This window comes from Ambystoma mexicanum, chromosome 1p (genome assembly GCF_040938575.1).
Source record: "Ambystoma mexicanum isolate Mex_15411 chromosome 1p, UKY_AmexF1_1, whole genome shotgun sequence".
Classification (NCBI taxonomy): domain Eukaryota; kingdom Metazoa; phylum Chordata; class Amphibia; order Caudata; family Ambystomatidae; genus Ambystoma; species Ambystoma mexicanum.
Genome location: NC_090921.1, coordinates 675,425,549 through 675,450,231, shown reverse-complemented (window position 1 = coordinate 675,450,231; position 24,683 = coordinate 675,425,549). Strand labels below are relative to the sequence as shown.

The following is a 24,683-nucleotide window of genomic DNA, read 5'->3' as shown; positions in this document are numbered from 1 at the left end:
TCGTCTCCTTACCGTCGAAAGCATTCTCGGTCTAGGTTTCGAAGTGGCTCCCACCACTCGTTGCGGTCTAGACACTCGAAAAAGAGACGTAGAAGATGTCCTTCGCCGTCATCTTCTAGTTCCCCTGAAAGAAACACAGCTCTCAGGCAGTGGGAGGAATTCAGAAAAAAGATGCTAAGCGTCTTTGAGAAAGCGGCCTTGACCCCCTCGAAGTCAGCTGAGGGTGATACCCTGGGTGAAAAGCCCAAAAAATCTAAACGCTGCGAGTCGAAGCACCCGGCGAAAGAGTCGACCCGAAAGCGCCATGAGCCATCGGGAAGTAAAGCATCTTCGACGCCATCGTCGAAAGCATCTTCGAAGCATAGATTGGCGCCATCGACGCCGTTATCGAAGGGTTCTTCGACACATCCGTCGATTGAGTCGACACCGGCGTCAACGCCGATAAAAGAAAAAAACACGGCTACTCCACAGCCAACGGTTAGGCCAAGAGCCTCCGACACGACGCCGAGAGCGTCGTCGACATCCTCGAGCAGGGTTCCAATCCTTTCGAGTTCTACGGGGACTCTTCCAGTTTTCTCGACGCCTTTGACGGCGCCTTAGAGGATTTTTACATCGCTGTCGATGACATCGACCTTTTCAAGGCCAGTGATGATGGCTCCTTCTGCTTTAGAAATGAGTTTTTTCCCTTTTCACTCAGAACACCCCCCTTTAACCTCAATTTGAGGAAAGGGAAGACTCGGATCAAGAAAGGCCTTTTGACCTGCAGAGGACCACATCACCTGAACCAGAGACTTTTGACCCTGAGGAAAGAAGGTTGAAAGACCTTCAGGATGTATTAAAGGAAGCAAGGGGTTTAGACACTTCCCCTGAAGTGGAATTTGTCAAATTAGACCCAGGGGAACATGCTGAAACCCCTTATAGAACCCTAATGTCAAGAATCATAGAATTCATGGGCTGCACCTTCACCTGTTTTTCGCAGGATGACCTCACTGACATTTTGGATTAAGGTCCACAGGAGGATCCTGTGGTTCCATTTCACTCTGCCTCACAGAGAAAGATTTTAACTGGGAAACTCCTGAAGTTATCCCTGCGGTTAACAAGAAGTTGTCAGCGAAATATAGGGTATCTGCTTCTGACCATGAATACCTATCTAAACACCCTACTCCAGAGAGTCTGGTGGTCCAGGCTGCAACTTCATCAGGCAGTACATCTGCATACCCCACTGCTCCACAGGATAGGGATGATTAAAAAATATGATGCCATGGCTAAGAAAGTCTTCTCGGCCTGTAGCATGGCTTTACAATCTATTAATGCGACTTGTACACTCGCTAGGTTCAGCCACACTCTTTGGGAGTGTGCTTCATCAGCGGCTGACTGCCTCCAGGAAGGAGAAGAAAGGGACGCATTTTTAAATATCATCAGAGATGGTAAAGATGCAATGTGTGAGTCCCTTCAAACTGGCATTGATTCTGCTGACAGTATCAGCAGGGCCATGGCGGCAAGTACCACAATCCGCAGGCATGCGTGGTTGAGAAAGTCCGGCTTTGCTTCTGACGTACAGGCCAGACTTTTAAATATGCCCTTTGACGACCGTTCCCTGTTTGGTAAAAAGGCGTATGACAGTTTGGAAAAACTGCAAACATCTAAAGCAGCAGCTAAGTCACTAGGAGCTGCAATCCGCCAAACCAATTTTCGTCCCTCAGGATCCTCTTGGAGAGGAAGGTCCTTTCGCTATTATTCCTCATATGGAAGAGGCAGAGGACGGCCGGCTCAAAGAGGCCAAGGAAAATGTACCCGTGGTGGACTGGGTAGAGGAAAGAAAGCCGCATCAGCAGGAGCCGCTTTACCTTCGGCAACAGCATCAGCTGCTCCCAAACCACTCTGAGGTCTCCCATCACAAGACACCTGTAGGGGGCAGGTTAACTCGACATCTGACGGAATGGCAGGCTATTACGTCAGATGCTTGGGCATTGGAGACTGTTGCCCAAGGTTACTGCCTGCCTTTTCTACGCATCCCTCAGAGCCATCCACTGGGGAACAGCTCTCTGAAAGTGCCGGATCCGCTCCTCTTGCAGGAAATTGTAGACCTGCTAGAGAAAGGTGCCATAGAACCGGTACCTGTAGCGGACAGGAACAAGGGCTGGTACTCCCCCCTACTTTCTCATACCAAAGAAAGACGGAGGACTGAGACCCATCCTGGACTTACGAGAATTGAACAAGTTCCTCAGGAAGGACAAGTTCAAGATGGTAAAACTCTCTCAGATCCTTCAGGCCCTCCAGCTTCAGGACTGGTTGGTATCTCTGGACCTTCAGGATGCTTATTTCCATGTGCCAATCCATCCCAAGCATAAGAAGTACCTGAGGTTTGTGAAAGAAGACGTCGCACTCATTCATTTGTCTAAGATTTAATGATACGGAGCTCGCCAGTCGCCCCTCTCACATCAGGCCACCAAATTCCTTTCTCTCTCTCTAACCGCCGTTCCTCGCTGCGGTCACGCGGCGCTCATTAGAATCTAGCACAAGAGCACGCGCGACCGCCGCGAGGACACAGCGGTGCTTTACATTCTCTACATATCTTCCCCCTCAAACAGGGCAAAAACACTTTATATAATACTTATAACTGTAATGTAAAACTTAACACTTATAATTAAAATAAATCAGAAAATATGTCTGAACCCATATAAAATAGAAAGTCAACAGAATTGTACAGTTTGCACATGACTTAGTACTTTCCATGTCCATTTACATTTTGAATACTTTAAACAGGACTTGAATAAAATAATATCAAGTCTCGTAATCCCTCATCCACACCGGCTTAGACCTGGACCTATGTAAAAAATCCTCTTCAACTCTTGACCTTTGACTGTCATCTTCTCCGACCTTCCCACTTATCTTTTCCATGTTCTCATCCGGCACTCCTCCTCTCATCTTTTCATTAAGTCTAGTATTATCCCCCTCCATCTTCCTCAACTGTTCCTCACCTTCATTCCTTTCCTCATCACCCACTTTCGCCAATCTTCCTTTCGACCAAACTTCACCTCCTTCCAGAACTACCACATTACTTTTTACTGCACATATCTTCTTAGGACCCAGAAATCTACTTTCCACACACTTGTTCACTAGTCTAGGATTTTTGACATACACTTTTTCTCCCACTTTCCAATCACGTTCCTTCACCCTCATCCTGTCATCAAACAGTTCCTTATTTCTTTCCTGACTTAATGCAATAAGTTTCATAATCTGATTACGGTCAACATTAACCACTTTGGCCATTCCAAGCCATCCTGGACAAAGCCTTGTCCCAGGCTCCCTTCCCTTCATCGAAACGAATGGGGATACTCCAGTCACTGAATGAGGCGTAGTGACATAATTCCATGTCAGCATCTTTAATACTTCCCTCCATGGTTGCCTCGATTTCATGGCCATCTGCAGTCCCCCTTTTATATACCTGTTAACTCTTTCAACAAGTCCATTTGCTTTAGGATTATACAGAGCGGTCCTTGTGTGTTTTATACTATATCCTGCAAGAAACTTCTTCATTGCCCCAGACACAAATTGTACCCCATTATCTGACACAATTTCCACTGGGACCCCCTCCTTAAGAAATACTTTTTCTAAGAATCCAATCAGCTCCCTTGCAGTGACCTCCCTTACAGCCTCCCACTCAAACCATTTGGAATGAAAATCCACTACCACAAACACGAATTTTAAACCATCTCCCAGACCTGCCACCGGACCCATTATGTCCACTGCTAACTTACTCCACGGCTGGTCCGGTACCACATTTGGAATTATCGGAGCTTCTCTCACCACTCTGCATTTGTCACTCGTTTGGCAAATTATACAATCCTTGACACACCTTTCCGCACACCTGTCTATTCCCGGCCACCAATAATTCTGCCTCAATTTCCTTTTCATAGCCGCTTCTCCAGGATGCCCCTGATGAGCCAGCTCAACTAGTACTGACCTAAGGGAATGAGGTGGAACAATGCACCTCCCCCTCCTTAACCTATCCTCACATAAGTTTAACTCATTTTTTACTTCCCACCAAGTATTGAACTTACCATCCAAACTTTTCCTTTCAGGCCACCCCGTCACCGTCCAACCTTTGACTAACTTGAGGTCATTATCAGAGTTCTCTTCCTTCACCCATTCCTCCTTACTGACAGCACTTTTTACCTCTGCTACCACTAACTCCTCCTCTGTCACTCTGCCCTCCATAGGTTCACCCTTAAGAGGCAGTCTGGAAAGGCAGTCTGCCACAACATTCCGCTTCCCTGGTAAATAGCTCACTTCGAAGTTAAAGTTTTGGAGTCCCAGACACCACCTGCTTATTCTAGGAGACCCCATGGCCCACCTGCCACTCTCAAACATCTGAACCAGGGGTTTGTGGTCCGACCTGACCACAAATCCTCTACCCCACAAGAAGAACTTAAAATGATTTACTGCCCAAAACATGGCCAACGTTTCTCTTTCAATGACAGAATATTTGCTTTCTGCCCCTCTCAGCGTCCTAGACGCAAATGCTATCACTCTCTCAGTATTGTCCTTGTTGTACTGCACTAACGTCGCCCCCAGTCCCAACATGCTCGCATCCACTACCAAAACCGTTTTGTCTTTAGGTTCAAACCTACCTATGGATGGCGCTTCACCCACTGCTTGCTTAATGCACTCAAAAGCCACATCACATTCCTTAGACCATTCAAATCTCACTACCTTTTTTAACAACATTCTGAGGGGCACTGATACCTTGGCAAAATCTTTTACAAACCTATGATAATATTCGGCCAAATCAAGAAATGATTTCACCTGCTCTTTATCTTTGGGTACAGGTGCACATCTTACTGCTTCCACCAAGTTCTTTTTTGGCCTCACCCCTTGCTCATCTATCTCATGTCCCAGATATTCCACCCTATGCACCGCAATCTTACACTTACTCCTCTTCACTGACAACCCTGCCTCACTCAATCTGCTTAACACTTGTCTCAACACTTCATCATGTTCCTCAGTAGATCTAGCATATATCAACACATCGTCCTGGAACACAATAATGTTTTTTTACTCCACTCAACACTGTCTCCATGACCCTTTGGAACACAGCTGCCGCGGACGCAAGCCCAAATGGCATCCTACAGTATTTAAATGAACCAAACACCGTGATAAATGCTGTCAGGTGTTGACAATCCTCCTTCAACGGAATCTGATGGTAAGCTTGTGAGAGATCGATAACCGAAAACACTTTGGCATTGTTCAGTACTGATAGCTGATCACCTATTATTGGTAGGGGATGTCTATCCACTAATATGTTTCTGTTCAGATCTCTCAGATCCACACATAACCTAATGTCTCCATTGGCCTTAGCTGCTACTACTACCGGCGATAGCCATTCCGAGCTCTCACTCTTCTCTATTATTCCTCTTTGGAGTAACGACTCCACTTCTTCTTTGAGTTTCTCATTCAATCCATGAGGTATTGGTCTCACCTTGTGTACCCTCGGACTGGCCCCTGCCTTTAGTTGAATCTCATGTTCAAAACACTTTAACAATCCCAGTTCCTCCTGAAACACCATGGGATACTCTTTTTCCCATTTATCCTTCAGTTCAGCCACATCAACTGGTCTCTCCGCATTCGCCTGTATCCTAATTCCCAATTTCCACTGTTCTTCCCATCCCAGAAGTGAAGAACCCTCTTGGGTAACGTATATCTCTGCTTCACAGCTCCTCCCTTTGTACTTAATGGAAGCTTGGAACATCCCTATAATTCCAATTCTAACATTTCCATATGCATATGGCTCTATATTATGCTTCTTCAATTTTGTCACATCTCCTTGCATGCAACTCAGGAATGTCGCCTGGGACATTAATGTCCATGGTGAGCAACTGTCCACCTTCATTGTCACCACCCTTCCATCGACCATGAATACATCGGTAGGTGCACCTCCCTTGCTTGATACTTCAGTTACTTCCAATACATGCTTTGTTTGGTTGCTCCTTCCCGTCTCCAAATCTTCACTTTGTTCAAACATTCTTCCACCTGCTTCAATGCTCTGCACCGTCCCTGATTCCCGACACACTCTCGCGAAATGCCCTTTCTTTTTGCACTTTAAACACGAGATATTTCTGGCTGGGCAAAACATGCTTGTGGAAATATGACGGTTACTGCCGCACTTGTAGCACTTGATTTCCTTGTTGAAGCCAGTCTTACGAAATCCCTTCACAGCAGCTACTTCTCCTTCCGACTTGTCCCCCTTCATAGTGGTCATATATTTATGGGTCTGTTCCATACTCCTTGCCATGTCGATGGCCAACTCCAGTGATGCATCCTTCGATAGTAACCTCTCTTGTATCTTTATGTTATTTGTGCAACGAACTAATTGGTCCCTTATAAGAGAGTCAGTGAGCAACCCAAATTCACACGTATGGCTAAGAGACCTCAACGCTGCAATGAAATTCTCCACCGGCTCTTGCGTATCTTGTATTCTTTGGAAGAACTTGTATCTTTCAAATGTTATATTTTTCTTGGCCTCAAAATGAACTTCCAACTTCTTCTCTGCTATGGAATACTGGTCCATTTCTCCCTGGCCTTCTTGTGTAGGCTCCGGTAATCCATCATAAACACTTCTGCCTTCGGTTCCCAGATTGTGCAGCAGGATTGCCTCTTTTCTTGCCGCTGCAAACTTATCTCCTCCAATGGCAATCAGGTACGTGTCAAACAGCTTCTTCCACCTATCCCACCTTATAGGTGGAGCACCAGGTTCTGACAGGAACGATGGCGGAGGTGACATACTTGCCGCAGCCATTTTCTTGTAATTAGTGCCTTATTTTCCAATTGTCACCCTATGTGTTATTTTGCTTTTATCTTCAATACTTTTCTATTTCTTTGTTATCCTTATTTCCTATTATCTGCCAGTCTCATGTGCTTGTCCTCTTAGGCGACTCTTATGTATGAAGAGCACAGGTTCACAGTAATACAGAATTACTTTGGCACCCCTTAAAGTCAAGACTATACCCTTTCTTTACTGTCCCCTGGGCAGCATTCTTCTTGCTGATACTGCACTGACAACATTGACCACTAGGGCGCACATTTGCTCCGCTTCACTGTGCCAAACACTCTTGTTTCTTAATATGGCTCTTGTTGTCTCTGAGTTACTCTCAGTTACTGTATCTGCCCTCTGGGTGGCAGTCTTCCTGTGCACACAGCAAGCCACTGGGGTTCCACCTCTGCTGAAGTTTTAATGTCCCGAACACACCCCTCTTATGCTGTCTTCCATGACTCTGAATTTTTCCTTTACTGCCCCTCCTCCCTGGCTATGCCCCCAGCCCCCCCTCTCCCTGCTCCTCACCTTCGTGTCCAATGAGAGGGGGAGTGGGCGGCATCCACCAGGACAAACAGCCTTTCCTTGAGTGGCCGTTCTAGTGAGAGTGGGGAGAATGTCCCCCTGCAGCGCCACGCTCCAAGGCACTGCGGAGACAGCTGCTCTTTAGGCCCCCACCTCTCCACAGGCTTCCTCCTGTCTTCGTTTAATCACAGCACGTTCCGCTTCAAAGGAAACGTTGCTGGGCTCCTTGGCAAGCTCCGTAATCCCATCCTCGTCGCCACTTGAAAGAAGACGTCGCACTCATTCATTTGTCTAAGATTTAATGATACGGAGCTCGCCAGTCGCCCCTCTCACATCAGGCCACCAAATTCCTTTCTCTCTCTCTCTAACCGCCGTTCCTCGCTGCGGTCACGCGGCGCTCATTAGAATCTAGCACAAGAGCACGCGCGACCGCCGCGAGGACACAGCGGTGCTTTACATTCTCTACAGTTTGCAATTGGCAACTCTCATTATCAATTTCGAGTTCTGCCATTTGGGCTGACCTCTGCCCGAGGGTCTTCACCAAGCTAATGTCGGTTGTGGCTGTAAGTCTAAGGAGGGAAGGGATTCACGTCTACCCCTACCTGGACGATTGGTTGATCAGAGCAATTTCTTCAGAACAAGCTCGGATCCAGCTAGATTATGTCTGCCACTTCCTTCACAAGCTGGGCTTCTCCCTCAATTTAAAAAAGTCACAGATGATACCATCACAGAGGCTCCAGTTCATTGGAGCAGTCCTGGACACTCCTCACCAGAGGTGAGGGCTCAGGATATTCTGCAGATGGTCACCAGGTTTCAAAATGCCCAACGTCTCCCAGCCTACGACTTTTTGAGGTTGCTAGGCCTCATGACATCCTGCATATCCCTTGTGCCAGAGGCTCGCCTGAGAATGAGATCCCTTCAGTGGGCACTGAGGACTCAGTGGTCACAATTCTCAGGGAGGATGACAGCTCTCCTCCGGATTCCGGACAAGGTAGCCCACAACCTTCAATGGTGGGCCTATCCAGAGAACATCTTGAAAAGAGAACTGTTTTGGCAACCATGGCCGGAGATAACAGTAGTCACAGACGCCTCACTCACGGGTTGGGGAGCCCATGCCAACGACTTGACCATCAGCGGTCGTTGGTCTCCATCGGAGTCCAGACTACACATCAACCTGTTGGAGCTGAGAGCCATCAGACTGGCACTGAAGGCTTTTCTGCCGTCTGTACAGGGGAGAAACGTCCTGATAATGACGGACAATACAGTGGCCATGCACTACCTCAACAAAAGAGGAGGCGTAGGGTCACTGCCACTGTGCAGAGAGGCGATGCAGCTCTGGTTTTGGGCAATTCAGGAAGGAATCTCTCTATCGGCAGTTCACTTAGCCGGAGAGAAAAACTTGACAGCAGACGCTCTGAGCAGCCAGAGTAGTCTCCCACGAGTGGGAACTAGCTCAGGAAGTCCTTTAACAGATCTTCACCCTTTGGGGGGAACCCCTCAAGTGGATCTGTTCGCCACCAGTATCAACAGGAAGTGCAACATATTTTGCTCAAGGGAATTTCCCCCGAGAGGAGCTCTAGGAGACGTGTTCGTAGTGGACTGGGAGTTCCCACTTCTGTACGTGTTTCCTCCGGTCCCTGTCATTCCTCAAATGATCAGGAGGTTGAGAAGGTTTCGGAAGACAATGATCCTAATTGCCCCGGATTGGGCCAGGAGAACGTGGTACCCGGACCTTCTGGACATGTCCATCCACCCTCCAAATTCGTCTACCGTACAGAGAGGATCTTCTCTCGCAGAAGGGGAGGTCAGGTTCTCCATCCAGCCATCAAGACCCTCAACCTTCACGCTTGGTATCTGAAAGGTTGAGGTACAAGGATTGGGACCTTCCAGATGACGTCATGGAGGTGTTGCTTTCGGCCAGAAGGTCAGCAACTAAAACTCTATACCGCTGCCGTTGGAATAAATTTTGCAGCTGGTGCAGAGAAAAGTATATCGAACCCTTTTCATGTGGTACACCTCCGGTGTTATCCTTCTTACTTTATTTGGCAAATTCAGGCCTTCAAGTTGGCACTATTAAGGGCTATCTCGCAGCGCTATCGATCTTGAAGTGCACTGTAGAGGAGCCTTCATATTTCAAAATTCCGTTGGTAATGCAATACCTGAAAGGTCTAACTAATGTTTACCCTCCAAGAAAATTCCAAGTTCCCTTATGGGACTTAAATCTAGTTTTAAACTTCCTAAAGGGTGCTCCATTTGAACCACTCCACTCTTGTTCATTGAAGTTTCTCACCCTCAAAACTGTTTTATTGGTAGCATTAACATCTTCTAGAAGGGTTAGCGAGATACAAGCCCTATCTTGTAAACCTCCTCATACAATTTTTCACAAGGACAAAGTCGTTCTACAGGTGAAGCCTAACTTCCTCCCAAAGGTAGTTTCTGAATTTCACATTACTCAGAAGATTACTTTACCTTCATTCTATCCTCCTCCCCATCCGGGGAAAGAGGAAGAGAGACTACACAGGCTGGACCCTAAGTGAGCCTTGAGTTTTTATATCAGTAGACTTGCTAAAATTAGACAAGCAGACCAACTCTTTGTAGGTTACGCAGGACATAACTTGGGATTACCAATAACCAAACAAACCATCTCCAGATGGATTAATTTAGCCATTCTGGAATGCTACAAACTGGCAGGGAAAGAGCCCCCTCAAAATCTAAGGGCTCATTCGACCAGGGGTATCGCAGCCTCCTCAGCTCTTCAAAGAGGGGTACCAATTCGAGACATATGTGCGGCTGCCACATGGTCGTCCGCACATACCTTTACCAAATTTTATAGCCTGGATTCCTCCTCTAGTCAAGAGACTAGATTTGGCAAAGCTGTGTTACACTCTGTTCATTCTTAAAGAGTAATATGGCATCTCTTACTCCCGCCTCCAATCACATACCACCGCTATGGGAGTCTATCATAGATAAGGAATACGTCGGAGGACACAATCCCTTCGAAGAACAAGTTACTCCTTACCTGGTAACGTTCTTTCGATGGGATGTTCCTCCGACGTATTCCTTATCGCCCCTCCCATCCATCCCCGCAGTAACATTTCCCTTGTGGTTGCAGCTTATGCTCCTTCAAGGGTAGTAACCATTCATGCAATAACTACCTTACTCTACAAAACAGAAATGAGCAACGGACGCTGCGCGTGGCCATTTATAGGCATGATGACGTCGGCGTCGATACAGTGGCTGTCGAGAAACACCTACTCGACGGACGTCGACGCACAGCACCCTCTACTGGGAAAACATTTTTTCCGAGGCCAGAAAGGTGGAGATACAAATATCATAGATAAGGAATACGTCGGAGGAACATCCCATCGAAAGAACGTTACCAGGGAAGGAGTAACTTGTTCCTGTCCTCACTCACCTCCTCTGCCCACCCTCTCTCTACTCCCTGCTCTTCCTCTGGCCCTTCTGCAGCCTGCTCTCCTCCCTCCTCCTCTGCCTTTCCCCTGTTCTCCGCAGACTAGGTTTCTAGACAAGTTCGATCTATGAAAGTCTCGTCAAAACAGGTTAATCCCTGTTCCTCCAAAAAAACCTTGACTCTAACACCCCCTGTGTTCTCATCTTGCTTGATCTTCCTTCTGCCTTTGACACTGTCAACCATGCCATCCTGCTCAGTTGTCTCTCTGATAACCCGGGTATCACCGGACAGGCCCTGATGTGGCTGACTTCTTTCCTCCCTGACCGACCCTCCAAGTTCCAACTTGGGTCCTTCCTCTCTGCTGTCCTTTTTCTCTACCTGTGGTGTCCCCCAGGGGCTCTAACCTCTCTCCCTGGCTGTTCAACCAATACCTGACACTCCTTGCCTACTGCATTGTGTCTCTCTGCCCCAACTTTCAGGGCTATGCGGATGACACTGAGCTCATTTTCAGGCTATCTTCTGCCTCCTCTTCTCCGTCCCTCATCTCTGACTGTCTGCTATCCAGGAGTGGTGTGCCTCCAATGACCTCTGCCTTAATGCCAGTAAGACTGAGATTCTCCTCACTGGCACACCCGCTCCCTACTTTCCATTCGCTCTCTGGCCGGCCTCTCTTGGCTCGCACCTGCATGGCTAAAAACCTTTGTCATCTTCGACTCCACACTCGCCTTCTCTCCTCACATCTCTGACGTCTCTAAGAAGTCACACTACCAGCTGCGCATGCTCAGAGGTATTCTTCCTTTCCTCCCCTTCCCCCCCAGAAGCTCACTGTCTATAGAGCTCTGGTTCTCACCAGGCTGGATTACTGCAGCAGCCTCTTTCTAAATCTGCCTGCCTCTACTCTCCGCCCTTTGCAACTCATCAAGAACAGGACTGCAAGACTTGTCCTTGGCCTCAAGTCCAGGGATCGTATCTCCCCTGGACTGAAATCTCTGCACTGGCTCCCAGTGGCTGAGAGGATCAAGTTCAAAACCATATGCATTGTCCACTAGGCCTTCGGGGGCACGGGGCCTCAATACCTTCAACTCTCTCTTCCTAAATATCTTCCTTCTCGAGCTCTTCACTCATCCGCCTCCAACTCCCTCAGGGTCAGTCGCTTCTCCAAGCAACAAGTTGGTGGTAGATATTTCTTCAGCAGGGCTCTCCCTTTGGAACAGCGTCCCTGCCTCCCTTAAACTGGAGGAGAACCATCTCCGGTTCCGGAGGCACCTCAAAACCTCTCTTTGCTTCTGCTTTCTCTCCTCCTCTCCCCTGCTGACCTCCTGGCTGTAACCGGAACTGCACTGGTTACCTGGTTACCTGGACACCTGCTGAGCACGGGCCCTGGTCCCCTCCCTTCCTCCGCCAGTCACACATAGAAGTACTGCCTGCCTGGCAACCCCCACACTTGAGGACTGTTTCTGTATGCCTACAGTCCTTCTACCAGCACTTGACACCTGATGTCTGCACTTACCCATGCACTTGCCACCCGCTGGTCGTTACTTTTACTTGTTATTATCTACTTCCATGTACTGCACTGTTCCTTCCCCTTCTCCCCCTTCCCATGCACTTGTGCGATCTGAATGACACCTGGCCTAGTAGGATTGTTGTCTGTCCTCCCTTTTGTTCCCCCTCCCTTGCCTCGTCGAGCCTTGAAATACTTGTGTCTAGGCGCGTTATAAATGCCATATCATATCTACCTGAGTTCAAGTGGGGGAGCTAAATTCAGCGACGATTTGAAAGAGGCTACATTACTGAACTGCATTGGGGCAGAAGTATTGCTAATTTTCCATGCGCTACCTGAGCGCGATGGGTCTGGAGGTGGATCAGGGGATACCATCAGAAAGTTTGAGTGTGCTTTGGGCAAGATGGCTAAACACTTTGGTAATAGTCAAGGGTATTGGAGAGGTACCGTTTCTTTTCGAGGCGACAATTGAAAAGAATCCATCGATGCGTAGAAGCCTCATGTCTACTTGCAGATTCACAGGAATCGCAGGTGAATATTTAAGAGACCAGTTGGTTTTAAATGTAGCAGACTCCCATCCAACAGAGGCTCTGGCAAGTGAAAGACCCCTCACTAGAGATTGCCAGAACAATGGAAATGGGGAACGCTGCATGAGATGCGCAGGAAAGGAATGACATCAGGGAAGTTAAATGCATCCAGAATGAAAGGAAAGAGGATAGTGAAGTGTGTCTAATCGCATTGATAGTCACAACGAACAACTCTAAAGCAAATGCCAGGAAAGAGAGAGAAACGAGTTATACGTTTCAAAATCGATGCCAAAAATGTGGATGGAACAGGCATAGCAACATTGAGAAGGAATGTCCAGCGTTTGCTGTTGAGTGCTACATGTGTGGCCAAGTGGGTCATTTCGCTAAGGTTTGCAAGAATGTCCGAGGTAAAAAACCAGTTTGGACAACAACTTACAAATAAGTTCGTACAGAACACTGTTAGGGTGTTGGAGGAAGTTAAGAGCACTGACAGACTATCCATTGACAGCAACAGCATGGAAGATGTACCAATCCTTACTGTTATGCCCAATGATGGAAGTAGAGGACCCAGGGTACATATGCAAATCAACAATGTGCCTTTGTGGATCATGGTGGACATGGGTTCACCCTATACCATGGTGGATGTTGACTCTTTTGTTACAGACCTGCATGGGAAACTGGAAGCGTTATGGTGTACTAGAGTAAGGGCAACAGGCGATTAATATCATGGGCTACACATGGGTAAAGCTATGCTTTAATGGCAGAGAAACCTTTCTCAAATTATATGTAGCAGAAAATGGGTCATCTGTGGTTGGATGGTGGAAGCAGGCTACGTTGCAGATTAAGGTCCATCCAGGCGAGGAAGTTCCTATTTTGAGTATATTGGAGGACAACTTTGAGGACAACTGTAATACCAATGATGCTCTAGCAAAAATGTTTCCCAGGGTGTTTAATGAGTCAATTGGACTATTGAAAGGCTTTCAACACAAAATAATTCTTAAGGGAGCGAAACGAGTGGCACATAAAGTGAGGAGATCTCCGGTCAGAACAAAGGATGCCCTACAAAAGGAGCTCACCAGGCTTTGTGAGCAAGAAATAATACAGCCTATAGAGAGTTCAGAGTGGCTCTCCCCAATTGTGCTAGTGCAGAAACCTGATGGTGCTGTTAGGATGTGTGTCGACCTCAGGGATCTAAACGCAAACATCTGGGTGGATAGGCATCCTTTGCCTAACATTGGTGAATTGCTGGCAACTATGATTCCTGTAAAATATTTCACAACATTAGACCTTTCTTCATCATACCATCAAGTCCTATTGACGAGGAGTCCAAATATCTGACCTCATTTGTCACCCCACTCAGGGCTTTCATTTTCAAAAGAATGCCATTCGACCTGGCATCAGCTGCAGCAGTTTTTCAAAGACTCACAATGCATCTTTTTGGGGGCCTTAAAGGGAAGGGTTCTACTGCTTCCAGGATGCTATCCTAGTGTCAGCTGAAACGGAAGAGGAACATGATGCCAAGTTGATGGGTGTGATACAAGTTATTCAGGAGATGGGGGGGGGTCTCATATTAAAAATAGAAAAGTGCAAGATCAAAAAGAAGTATTGTATCTTGGACACTCAATAAATGCTCAAAGGATAAAACCCAAGAAAGAACTAGTCAATTCGATACTGAACATTCCTGAGCCTTGCAAAAAAGATCAATAGTAGAGTTTTATTTTCTTTTTTTTAGGGATGACAGAATATTACTCCAAATTCCTAGCCCATTATACTGAAAAGACTAAATGCATGCGGGAACTAATGAAAAAATGTTAGGTTTACATGGTCGGAGGCATGTAAAGAAGAGTTTGAGCAAATAAGAAAGACATCAATAAACCTCCCACATTAAGCATGTTTGATTGCAAGTCCAAGACAGTGATTTCTGTAGATGCCAGTAAGATTGGACTAAGGGGTGTGCTGGAACAAATCCAAGAAAAAGGCTTGTTTCCCATTGCATTCGCTTAGAGGATTTAGAAAGGTGGAGAGCTGAATTACTCCACGATTTGAAAGAGAAGCACTGGGGGTGAAATGGATTGGAGCATTTCAGAAACCTCATATGGGGTTTGCCAATATTTCTTAAGACCGATCACAAACCTTTGGTACACATGTTGCATTCCAAAACACTGCACCTGATCTCACCAAGAAGACAGAGGTAGGTGTTGGACATAATGCGATATAATCTGAGTATAAGTTACACTCCGGGCAAATTGAATATGGTGGCTGATTGCTTTTCGAGGCTGTCATGGGACAACGGAGAGTATGATGAAGAATCCTGCGGGGATTTCAACTCGGATAACATTGTGACTACTGTAAATCCAGGCATAGTGAAGGTGGACTGGAATGAAGCCTTGAGCAATGATGCAGAACAGGTCAGTTTCAGACGGGCCATCCAAAGTGAGTGGAAGGAAATTTACCAGTGTATAGGCATATACTCTCAAATAAGAGATGAGATCTCTATGGGCTCGACATGTCTATACAGAGGAGACCGCATTATCCCGCCTGTGGTATTAAGACGTTAGATAATCAATTTGGCACATGAAGGCCATGTAGGCAGGAGTCTTACAAAAAGGAGGGTGAGGCAGAGTTACTGGTGGCCCGGCATGTGGAAAGAAATGGAGGAGGCTGTTAAAGACTGTGTAACATGTCCCCCCCAATGACAAAGGAAGGAATGTGAAAAAGGAGTGGAGATTCCAGGACAAGCGTGGTCCAAACTGGCAATTGACATTATGGGACCATATGAGAATTTAGATCCCCAGAAAATGTATATTATTGTCCTTTTGGACTATACCTCAAAATGGGTGGAGTGGGGTGTCGCCGAGTGTACTGTCACAGCGGGAAAGATAGTGAAGTTTTTGAATGAAATTTTCAATAGGGAAGGAGATCCGTTGGAAAAGGTGTCTGAACGAACATAGGACCACGCCGCTGTATCATCCCATGGCAAATGGACTCGAGGAAAGGATGAATGGTTTTGTTAAGAATATCATCCAACTTGCTCTTGCAAATGCACTTCCGTTGAGAGAGACATTGAGGGAAGCTCTCAACACCTACAGGACAACCCCCCATTCGGCAACGGAGGAGGAACCATTCACCATGATGAGGGGAAGGTCAGCGTCCAACAGATTGAGACCTGCATGGTTGGTTGCCAATACTCAGACAAATTGATATTGGTGACATTATAAGGAAAGTAAAGGCAAAACAAGCCAAGTACAAGGCGTACTATGACCGCAGAAATGGAGTGGTTGAGAGTAAAATCAAAGATGGGGACTGGGTTTGTGTAAAGGAACACAAGAAAGAAATGAAAGGGGAGTCAAAATACAAGTCCCCTCAGAGAGTGGTATGTTGCTCTGGGAAGTTGGATGATGGAAAGAGGTGGTCCTGCGATGATGTTGTACGGATGCACGACACTATCTATAAGAAGAAAGAAAGAGGAGTGAGGGACACGCAGAATGCTGGTTTTAGAGACTCACAAAAAACTGGGACTGACTCTCAGGAGTTTGGGTAAAGGTCGATGTTGCAGGAGACAGTTTTTCGAGGAGGAACAGAAGAGTGATACAGAACTTTAAAAAATACTTTATTTATTATTAGTTCTTCCTCTCTGATGCACATCTGATCACTATTGCCAGCGCTACAGCCTTCGGCTGAGATTATGTATCCTATACTTCGGTTTATTCGTTCCATAATAATTTTTCCTTCATATCTTTTTCTTTCCTTTCTCCTCCCTATTTTCTCCTGTTATTTATTCAATTATTTCCTAACGTTAACATTTTGTAAGGGGGGAGATGTTGTGTATGTGTATATATATATATATATATCATCACTGGATATGCATACGTATATGTTGACAGGGTTCTGGAGTGCCTGTGCATTCCAGAACCACTCAGTGTGTGAGTGGAGGATCTCCGGGTGGCTGTGTCCTCCGGGGGCTCTTGCAAATAAACCAGACATCAAACCCCACTATCTTGCATGTCATTAATTTATCACGGTCTCATTTCTATTTAGTAGTACTTTTTTGTTTTCTTTAGGAGATGGGATGTGATGGATTGGTATTGTGGTTGTTTGTATCCTAAATGGCTGGTTCATGGTATTGTCTATTATTTTGATGCTTGATGGGTATTCTACATTATGTATTTTTACATCCAGGCGGTGAGATATGGAACTGGTGGTGAAAGAGCGATTACATTTGTAATTGGTTTGTTGATGCAGTCATTTTTTGGTAGTTGGTAGGCATTCTATTTGTATAACAGCTATCCCTTTTTAACATGTTTTCAATATTATAGAAAAGGTGATTTATATTATCCTGTCTGCAGATGGAATTTAGAAGGTGGTGTGGGACGCAAGCAGTGAGTGAAGGATATATTGACAGTTGAAATCAGACTGAAAATATAGATGATCATGAGGTTGTCATAGGGTTTTTCTTGTGTTTGCCTGTACCTATTTATGAAGAATGAATCTACTTTTTGTATGTATAAATGGAGTACTGCCTTGTTTCTGAACATACTTGGTACCCTGATACTTAAGTTTGCACTGCCAATGTCAGTGTATGTGTGGGGAGGAAGCTTGTACTGCTGCTCAGTGTACTGAACCTAGTCTGTTTGGATGACACTTGGAACTAGATTACCCTGTATTATATCACTGTTGTGTAAAGAGCTGTTTATGCTGTATCTGTGATTTATTTTAGATTTGGTTACATTATATACACTTTAAAAACCTTGTTTTCATAATTGTTCTGGCATTTCTATGTTTAGTAATTTTATTTTTTAATCTGCAGGTTTCTCGTCTTCTTTGATGATGGTTATGCATCCTACGTCATCCAGTCTGAGCTTTACCCTGTCTGCAGGCCATGTGAGTCGCATCCTATTGCGTTTTTCATTGTTTTAACTAGCTGTTGTTAGTTTTAAGTAATGGTCCAAACCATTTGGGTTAAGGATGTACTCGACTCTGCTTCTAATCTGTATTTAATCAACGACTGACCCAAATTCAGGTATTGACCATCAACTGAATTCTTTAACTAGCCTAAGCTGAATATGTAATGCTAGCCTTTGTCAGTTGCTAATTCAGATAAAGAAAATACATCTTTCAGAAACATGTACTTTCCAAATTGAACCTTAATGGGTGCTTGCTGATGGTTTGTCTGTTTCAAATGCTTCCCCAATTATTCTGTGTTAAGCTGAATACTAAAAAAATGCTAGACACAACTCCCTTTTTTTGATAAGCTCAGGAAAGTGGAGGTTGGCAGCGAATGGGTATGGAGATGGGTAAATAAACTGAACCTGATCTTCACTGCAGCCTAAAACTAAATTCACAACGGCTGGTGTTGCTGTTGCCTTTTTGATTCTTCAGCCAATCTGTCCATTCCATATTAATTTGGCTGCAAATCCACCTCTAGGCTTTTACCCAGACTCCATTGTATCTTTCCGGCATTTTGTACCTTATGTTCTAGTGAAATCAATGAACAGGATGTTCTAGAGAGTCGGTATGGCAGAATGTGTCACTTTTCCCCAGATTGTATGGCTGATTTGTGTAGAGGTTTGAACCAAGTTCTGTTGCCTTGGCTCCTAAAACGTGTTCTAAAATGTAGCATATTATAGTGCCTCTCTACTATGGTGTGCCTATTCTGCTGGAGTTATCCTACCCTGTTTGGAGATCTGCCAGGCTTCCTGCTTCAGGCTGCATGGTCAGTCTGTCTGTTCTGATGTAAATTCTTTTTGTGTTGTCACTGTGGCAGTTAACAAGTCACAGTACCTTTCTGATGCTTTGCCTTTATGACATATTGTGGCTTGGGGGCTATGAAAGCAGCCGCTAGTAGCGCTCTGCCATAGCTTGAGGAGCCTCCATGAGCACTAGATGGATTGCTGTTACCTGACATCTTAATGTGTGACGAGTTTGTACAGGGCTGGTCAGGCTTTTGCGCCTTGCTAGTTTGATTTGTTGACAAGCATTTAGTCCTCTCCACCTGGTTCAATTGTAATTTTCTCAAAGGACAGAGGACTTATCACACATGGCTCCAAAGAAGCTCCAAAGAAGCGTCCGTTCGTATTCTATCCTGGCAGGATAGAACACGAACGGACCTCCAAAAAAAGTTGCTCCACTAGCAAAGGTTAGTCTAGCAACCTGCAGCAGATGTCGGTAGTTAAGTGGGGACTGCACCCGCTGTGCCTAGTACACTGGTGAACAGCTGAAGGACTTCAGGGTACATATGTCAGAGAAATGATAGTCTGCATTTTCAAGGGCATTGCTCATTCGTGATGCATTACAGAAAGTTGGCTGCACTCTTTTGTCCTTCAGCGGTCTGCTGAAAAATAACCATTGACAGTGCATGAACTCCCAATACCATGAAACTGTTCTCTCTAAAGGGCAGGTGGATAGCCTTGCATAAGGTGCACAATTGTTTTCCTTGAGTCTTGACCTCTAAAGACTGATGTGCTGCCATCCTCCTTTGAGCATATTTTCGGAATAGTTTGTGGGACTCAAATATTTTATATACTCAGCAAGATTGAAACCATTGTGTACACTCTTTTATTTGCCAAATAAGCTTTTTTAAACTAGATTTAGTCAGTTTTACTCACTGTTTTAAGATTAATTGAAAACCCCTCTTAAAAGCTGAAAATATACTGCTATGTTTATTTCGCTTAGCATCATTTTGCTTAGGTCGTTAATCCTCAGGCAGGCTTTCTGAGTGAACAAACTCACCCCGGACAATCATGGATCCTTTACAGTACCTCTGCCCATGTAAGCGTGATGGGTTACTGAGGGCAGCACATAAAAAGTGAGTTTATTACCAGTCTGGTTTTTAAGAAGAGCGTCTGATGCTAGAGGGGATGCCGCCATAACTTGTTGGCCAGGTGTGACCACTGCTAACCCAACACTGGAACCAAACTCTGTACTAGAGTCCTGTGGGTCCCTCCAGCGCATTTTAGGAGTATGAACTACATTCTGGGGCTCATCTTCCTCTGAGTTCACCAATGGTGGCAGTCTATTGTACTACAGAAAGAGGGCTACTCTTGCAGACACATCTCCCAGGTACTTATACTGCGACAGTCTGCCTTGTCCCTGGTGGCTGTGCTACAGTCTTCCTCTCAAGTCTCAAAGGTATTGGCAAGTTACTAATTGTGTTGCTTACTTGTTTTGAGTCGTTAGCATGCCTTTTAGACAGACTGCATATTTTTATATTTATCTCTGCGTTTTACTACTTGTATTGAAAATTTGACCTTAATGCACTGTGTGGACAATGCTTTGTGGGCTGGTGTACATACCCTGTACTTTCACCATCCCTCCAGCTACCCTCCTAAGAATAAAGTCAGACATGTTTGCCAATGTTTGAGTGCAAGGGAGATTTCACAACCCTCTGGTGAGGGCTGCGTAATCCTCTTACCTTAAGGCGGAACAGTGTGTCACTCAAAAGGAAAGACCAGACTCTCCAATGGTAGCTGTGTCAGAGCAATCAGGCTTCACTTCAGGAGTAAGGATGGCTGACGGGAAGGTGCAATTAATCCCAACAGACGCCACAAAATAACACACTACACTGGCATAATGAAAGTGCATGCACTTTATTTCTAAGGCCACCCATTAAATATTTATGATGGGCAAAAAAAGTATTACTCGAGTCACACTGAACACATAGCGGAGCATAGTTTAAGTAAAAAGAGTAACTGGCCAGATAAGGCCCAACGCTTTACCTTTAAAATGTAAGCGCCATATCTCGCGGCGGACATAATAGATATAGAATTCCAGATGGAAGTTGAGAGTAGACCCCTAGTTATTCTTACACAACAGAATTACCATAATGTTCATGATCCCAGGGTACCAAATATAACTTGGCAAAGGTTTCCTATTACATTTCTAGATAAAGTATTACACATAATATATATGCATTTAGACATAGAGCACAGAGTAACACAATTTCCAATACCACTAGAATGGCTGCCAAAGTACGGGATATATTTTAGGAAGACAGTCCCTAGACCCTGAAGTACATACCACAGAGGGAAACTGTAACAACACACAGTGGTACAATTTTTATCCTAGGCAGGAGTGTGATATAAATATTACCAAATCCCTAATAAGTTAGGTGAAGGCTCTTAAAATCCATGGCTTTTTGAGGAACTCCAGGGACCCTAGAAAAATGCCACAGTCCATGTAAATACCTTACATACTCACATATAAGTGTTCCAGTGTTGAAAACAGTGCCCCAGCCACTTAAAACTCCTCTCCTTTCTTCTGGATACCTGTGTGTGGAAAGAAACGATCTGCCTCACGGGGGAAACCAGTGGAGGGCCCAAGACCCTGCAGCCCCAGGAGTAGAAGGGCAGAGCGCAGTATTCATCCCCCAAAGTTAACCAATGGGGAAATGCAGTGAAGATCTATTTTCCGACTTGGCCCTGTGGACAGATTCCGAGAGGCCACCCTGTTCTGATTAACAGGCAAAGAGATTGTCAAGCCAAACTCAAGTTAGTATGACCGAGCAGTAAGGTTTAGAGTTAGGAGAGTTTGACCGTAGTGAAGGGGGTTCAGTTAAGCACACACACAGCACTTTTAATAACACAGGTTGGGCAGAATCTATAAAATACAATTATTTATTTAGGCCTTGGATAATCGCTTATCAATTAAAAAAAAAAAATCACTAAGTATAATAGTCGTATATCACAATTATATTCACTTTCACTTTTGGGGTGCTCTGGCTACTGAGTACCAACACTTTGCCATTGCCAAGATTGTTTTAGCTGTGTTCAAAAACAGTGTGCCAAAGCAAGTGACTCTAGAACAATAAGTAGTTACCAAATTAGAGAATAATATGTAAGAAAGAAAGGAATTTGAAACGCCATACACAGCCTTATGAAAATAAGGGAATGCCCTTTAAAAGTCCTTCCCTATCTAGAAACGATGGGGCACAGTGTCTTTAAGTCACAACACAGCTATTTTCAGAAGGATGAGTCTTTAAAAGGAGTGTGAGCAAGTGTTGGCAAATCCAACAGGCACTTTAAGTGTCTCAAAGTTGAACAATGAAAGCAAAGTTCTTGGGAGACCATCTCCCAATCCAACCACCATAGAGAAAGCCCAGCGGAGGATCCTTGACTAGAACTCAACCAGTCATGGTCGGGCAAGGGAGAGATGGGGAAAGAACTTTAGACCATTTAAACCTTATGGAGGTAGGGGGGTAGGAACAGGTATGTTTGCTCATCCCTTGCCCCCTCCCCTGTTCTCCGATTCACTCAGGGGCCACTTAAGCAGCTCCTGAAATCGCTAGTCCCCAGTGCTGTGTGTCTTGGTTCTGTTGGAGGGAATCTAGGGCTTGCTGATGCAGGTGTCACTTTGTGTCAGAGTTTTGGGTCTGGTTAGTAGGTCGATCCACACTCTAGCGAGATGGTTCCTGGCATTGAACAGCTGGATGACCCAGGCACGATTAATAAAGAACCAGCATGTTGATAACTCAGAGGACTCCCAGGACACTATGCAGGTGGAAATCTGTGATAGCTACTCCAAAGAAATGATGTTGGGCAACCCTCATGGCAGAAACAAAGAAGCTGGTCCTGCAAGGTTCTTCTTCGTGCTGTAGAGTTGCAGGGATAAGGCCTCTTGTTTCACAAGTCAATGGTCTACAGGCCGATGTAGTGAGGTAGCCCATGAGAAAGATGGTCAACCCACAGTTTGGTTCTGGAACTCCTGAAGGCTTCCAAGGGCAAGATCCTCAAGCAGCAGTCAAGGTTGTTCCCACCGGTCCAGGGCCGAAGGGCAGGTGGAGCGCAGCTTCAAGAGCAGGGCTTTGCCTGGACAGTTAAAGACAATGCAGCTTAGCTGCATCAAGAAGTTCTGGGTCTTCACTGAGATGCTTGTCTTCGTAGTGGTCTTGGCTCTAAAAATGTTACTTTCGAAGGGATTGTGTCCTCCGACGCATTCCTTATCTTGATATATCATCTCCAGCTTGCTGATCTCGGAATTTTTTTTTTCAGTTTTCAGTAGAGGGCGCTGCTCGTCGATGTCCCTCGACAGCCTCCGTATTAGCGCTAACGTCATCATGCGTATAAATAGACCCGCGCAGCGTCCTTTGCTCAGTTCTGTTTTTCCGCGCTTCGTGGGCCTCGGAATCGCGTTGCTCAGTTCGTTAGTCAGAAAATATATTCTTCATTATTCGTCGAATACCAACTCTTACTCAATGGCTTGCTCATCCGAACCCACGACTCCACGGTCCGGCTTCAAAAAATGTCGAGACTGTGGAAAGAAAATGTCGTTGACAGATCCTCACAGGATCTGTTTGTGGTGCCTGGGATCGGAGCACCAATGTTCGGAGTGCGAAGAATGCATGTCCATGACGGCGAAAGCCTTGAAGGAGCGTAAGGGGAAGCTTGAGAGAGGTAAGACAGTTCTCCAGCATGGGGTCTGGCATGGATTCACATGCTTATGAATATTCCCCGTCGTCAGGCTGGGAATTCTCAGTATAGAAAAAAATCAGTATCGGTTTCGTTTCTGATCTGTCTTTCTCAGTAGTAACCAACCACTGGTCTCTGGGTCATACTGCCCCCAGCCAATGACTGCCCTCTCCCTAAGCCCCGCCCCTTGCAGCCATCCTCAGATTTTTACCGCACGTTCAAGTGTTGGGAGTCCTTGTGCTGTAGCTCTCGAGCTTTTGCTGCGTTTTCGCGCTTTTTTCAGGAGATTTTTTCGGTTAAATAGAGCCTCAAGCTCCACCGTATCTACATCCGATCAACGGGGATCCGTTTCGGAGTTTCTATGCCCCTCAAGGGTGAAGATTTCGTCAAGGTACGCTTTTGGAGGATTCCAGAAGTTCCGAGGCCTACCCCGGTCATGTCCCAGGTGAAAGGGAGCTCGACGGCCGGGAAGCTGTTCAGGACCTGCCCTGGATGCCAGCTTCAGAACGTTTTCAAGGAGGACGAGCATTCGTTATGCCTCTGTCTCCATGAGGACAAGACGCACAAGGAAAAGGACTGCGCGTTTTGTGGGAACATGTCGGAGCGGACCATGAAGGATCGCCACCTCCGTCTCGCCAACTGGCTGGAAGGGAAGAGCCCATCAGGCGAGAAGAAGAAGAAAAAGAAGTCTGAGCGGTCTTCTAAGTCCTGTGAGGGCGCCCCGGCGACGGGGGCCCAAAAAAAGGCTAAGCACCGCGAGTCTGCGGGCACCGGGAGCGCCGAACGGTCGGGCTTCTTGGCTGCAAGGCAGGGCGCGTCCTCCCCGGCGCCATCAACCACGAGCCAACGCTCTGGCTCGGGTAAGAGGAAGTCCGAGAACCCGGCGAAGCTTCTGGAGAGGCCCCGGTCAATCTCGAAGATTCCGGCAGAGGGGTAGTGAGGCTCGGACCCTCCCCCCAAGGTGAAGGCCCCAGGCATACAGAAGTTGACGTTGGCCTTCACCCTGCTAAGACCTCGATTGAGGATGTCGCCGTGGCCCTGGCTCAGCCTGTGCAGGCTACACCAGTGGAGGCGCCCTCGGGTACCAGAGTCTCCCTGCCACCGCAGAGGGAGTCGTCTTTCAGGCCCATCGAGAAGACCCCCACGAAGTCCTCGTTGCAAAGGGTGGGGGAGGGGCTGGTGGCCATCGTGGATACAGACACGACCTCTGAAGAGGAGCTCATCCAAGTCGTGGAAGAGGCCCAGCCTATCAGGAGGGATCCCGACGAGGGTGACGACGAGAGCGACGGTGTCGCAGACGAGGCTCCTCAAGAGCCCTCGCTCCCGTCGTTTACAGCGCCGCAGGACACCTCGGGGGCCATTTTGTCAGCCATCCAGTCCTTATGCTCGGAGATAAGGACTAGGTTGCCCCTTCCCCCGACGGAGGTACCTGAGCCAGACCCAACGGGGGAACCGGAGCCAGGACCTTCGGAGAGCCCACCACTTAAGAGGAGGAGGCCTC

General features: G+C 46.3%; 1 protein-coding gene across 3 annotated transcripts in view; it reads left to right on the top strand.

Annotated features, from left to right (window-relative positions):
• SETDB1 (SET domain bifurcated histone lysine methyltransferase 1) overlaps positions 1–24,683 on the top strand; it is a 1,213,210-nt gene that overhangs the window by 302,678 nt on the left and 885,849 nt on the right. For all 3 annotated transcript variants that reach the window (XM_069649750.1, XM_069649751.1, XM_069649752.1), the window contains exon 8: positions 17,587–17,660. In XM_069649750.1, coding sequence (XP_069505851.1) covers positions 17,587–17,660 — 74 coding nt within the window. The remainder of the gene's footprint in view (positions 1–17,586; positions 17,661–24,683) is intronic.